At 50.9% G+C, this 3032-nt stretch overlaps 1 protein-coding gene across 1 annotated transcript; it reads left to right on the forward strand.

The window, feature by feature from the left end:
* Positions 1-246: 246 nt before the first annotated feature.
* Positions 247-1971, forward strand: F4813DRAFT_175609 (uncharacterized protein). The gene is made up of 2 exons (XM_049239248.1): positions 247-1491; positions 1566-1971. The coding sequence occupies exons 1-2, from the start codon at positions 796-798 to the stop codon at positions 1719-1721; spliced, it is 852 nt and encodes a 283-aa protein (XP_049103845.1). The 5' UTR covers positions 247-795; the 3' UTR covers positions 1722-1971.
* The last annotated feature ends 1061 nt before the right edge of the window (positions 1972-3032 follow it).

Genomic DNA, 3032 nt, shown 5'->3' on the forward strand with positions numbered 1-3032 from the left:
AACGATACTTGTCTCGCACATGGCAAATCAGGTCAAGTGCTTTAACCTGTGGATGAAAAAAGAGAGGTAGTTCCAGGTTGTCATAGTACTTGCGGGTCGTTCCCTAGCTCGTCCCTGCCTGGACAGAAACGAGAAAAGAAGATCAGACGATATAATGCATCCCTTGCCCGCTGCTGTTCATTTTCCACTTTGATGTTTTGTTACCATATAATAGACCCAGCTAAGGAATCCAAGAAAAGGGACGGATCCCCATACTCTCGGCCAAGCTTAGGTGCCAGTGAGCTGTTAAAGAGCCTGCGCGGGCTGCCCCGAACTTGATTTTTATTTCTTTGGCTTACGGATATTCGCCGCCCTGCAAGACGATCTTACCTTAACACCACACAATCCTACAACGTCCCGCACCTGACCAACTAACTCACCGACGACTACTACTGCAACAGCATATGTACTCGGCTGCTGGGCAAGTAAGTGCTCAGCCTACTAATTATTCAACCCCAATCCGACAGGACGGGCATCATCATCGATCCCACGCGCGAGACTCGCCCTCCCAACTTACAACCGCCCGCACACCAGCAGCCCCGAGGGGCTCCAGTCCATCAAATTATTTCTATACAGACTCCGGCGACCGTCCAGAGCGGTTCGCTCTGGCGGAACCCATGCATCGACGGCACACTGGCGGGCAACTATCGAGTAGGACCGGACTACAATGTCGATTACTCTCCACAAGAATCGCATCCGGGCGAGCAGAGCCAGTCTCAACACGCATACGACACGCATCACCACAGAGGAAATCCAATGCAGCACGCGGGACACGGGAGTTTACATGAATCGGCGCAGTCGCACTCTCACCACACCATGTCGCAGCATCACCCCACCCATCACCACCAGATCCTAATGGATCCGGCGCATCTCGGCGGCCATCCGGCCGCTCGCCATATGGCTCATCAGCCTTCACACTACGGCCCAACACAGTCGCCTCACTCCGTGGTTGGTCCGCCGTTATACCCGGCTATGACGCCTACTCAGCCGCACAGTGCTGGGACGAAACGCAGTCGTCCAGACGACCTTGACTTATCCGGCGGAATGTCTGAACTTGAATCAGGCGATCTAGATAACATGCAGCAGTCTATGGGGGGTGCATATGCGCAGGCTGCCGGCGCAGCTCCAACTCACCATCATCACCGCTTACCAGATCAAGGGCCGCCTTCGAAGATGATGAGACGCGAAGGTGACGGAAGCATGGGGGCCGCTGGGGGTGGCGCTCCGAGCGTAGTGGGACAAGCCGGGATGCCACCGCCGGCACCGAGGCCAAGAGGGCCGAAGCTAAAGTTTACGCCAGAAGATGACGCACTGCTTATCGATCTGAAGGAAAATAAAAGCTTGACGTGGAAACAGATTGCCGACTTCTTCCCGGGGCGTTCCTCGGGTACGCTCCAAGTCCGGTATTGCACGAAGCTCAAAGCAAAGACGACTCAATGGACAGACGAAACAGTAAGTTCACCATGACTAACGTGCCCAATTTACGCGGATTTGCCGGCATGTGGATATTAATTACAAATTTACAGGACCAAAAGCTTCGGACGGCGCTTCAAGACTACGAAAACGAGAAGTGGCGCTTCGTTTCCAACAAAGTTGGCCCCGGGTTTACTCCTCAGGCTTGCCGAGAGCGGGCGGCGCAGCTTTCTGGAGAGGCGACGGATGTTGGGGAGGAAAACTTATAGCAATCAGCGTCCCCGCCAGGAGTTTCAGCTCCTGGGTCTGGGGACACCATCTATCCGCAGCAGCTTCAGGGTTGAGGTGTAACCAGAAGTGGACGCCACCATCACCGACACTCTGGTATCAGAGTGACAACAAGACGAACACGACCCAGCACCGTCGTCGAATACCATAATACGTTACTTTACATCGGAAGCCGTGAGTTAGGAATTAGCCATGAAATGTTGTCGACTCGGCAAAAGTAACGAAGAGAGGGGAATTCTACATGCCTCTACGACTAATTAACCTTACGGAATTACCGATCTAAAACGCGCGACGCATCAAGCATGTTTACAAACGCATATTTACTGTTATCACCAATGGAGTTACTGTACAACAAATAGTAATAGGCCAGGGTTTTGCCTTCTCCTGGTCTCCGGGGCGGGTAATTGCTTAATACTAGAGATACCAAACCACGACGAGCATGCCTTTTATTCGTAATATTGACACATTGACGACTAAAACCTAGAAATCATGGGGAAAGGGGAAGGGGTTGGGCGGTGGCTTTGAAGCTCGTTTGATTTTACAAAAATAACTCAAGTCAATACATTTACTACGCATGCGCTTCGAGATGACGAACGCTTCTACTTTACTTTGTCTTTTTTTTTTTTCGATCACCATCGCCATATCACTACGACGATAGTACCCTACCGAAGCAGGGGGCACGAGATTATACCTAACGGAAGGAAGACACTACAGATTACTTTTACGTTGACCGCAACTTGGCGGCAGGCTCGGGCAGATTGGGAAACGGGGATCCGAGAGAAGATCAACGGGTTGAGGAGTTGGCAGAAGATACCCACGGATTAAAAAAACCATACCAAAAGTACAACAGGGCACGAGAGGGAGAGAAAGAGAAAGAGATGTGCCTCACCGTACTTTTCGAGAAGCACACCTAACCATGCTAGGTAAACCGTTTCAGTCAAAAAACTTTTCTAGCCCCATTCAAATACATAGGAGCATAAACAGGAGAAGGCGCGGAACGAATCAGAGCCCAGGCTTACAGAAAGAGAAAGTCGATGACATCTAGGCGTGGGACTGCGAGAAAGGGAAAAAAAGGTTTGGACACCGGTGAAGGAGAGCTAGGGGATCGTGGGCGAAAACCAATGAGACACACCCCGAGGAAAGACAATCCGTACACGATATTTCATGACTAAACTACCTTCTCATCTATTTAGTACCTTAATAATAATTGCCAATTAGCCGCAAGGTCTTCGCGATATTCCCACTGCGAAGGTCACGTTCGCCATGTTTGAAACGTTCTAACAATGACATGC

Source organism: Daldinia decipiens (genome assembly GCF_022478715.1).
Source record: "Daldinia decipiens strain CBS 113046 unplaced genomic scaffold F4813scaffold_3, whole genome shotgun sequence".
Taxonomy (NCBI): domain Eukaryota; kingdom Fungi; phylum Ascomycota; class Sordariomycetes; order Xylariales; family Hypoxylaceae; genus Daldinia; species Daldinia decipiens.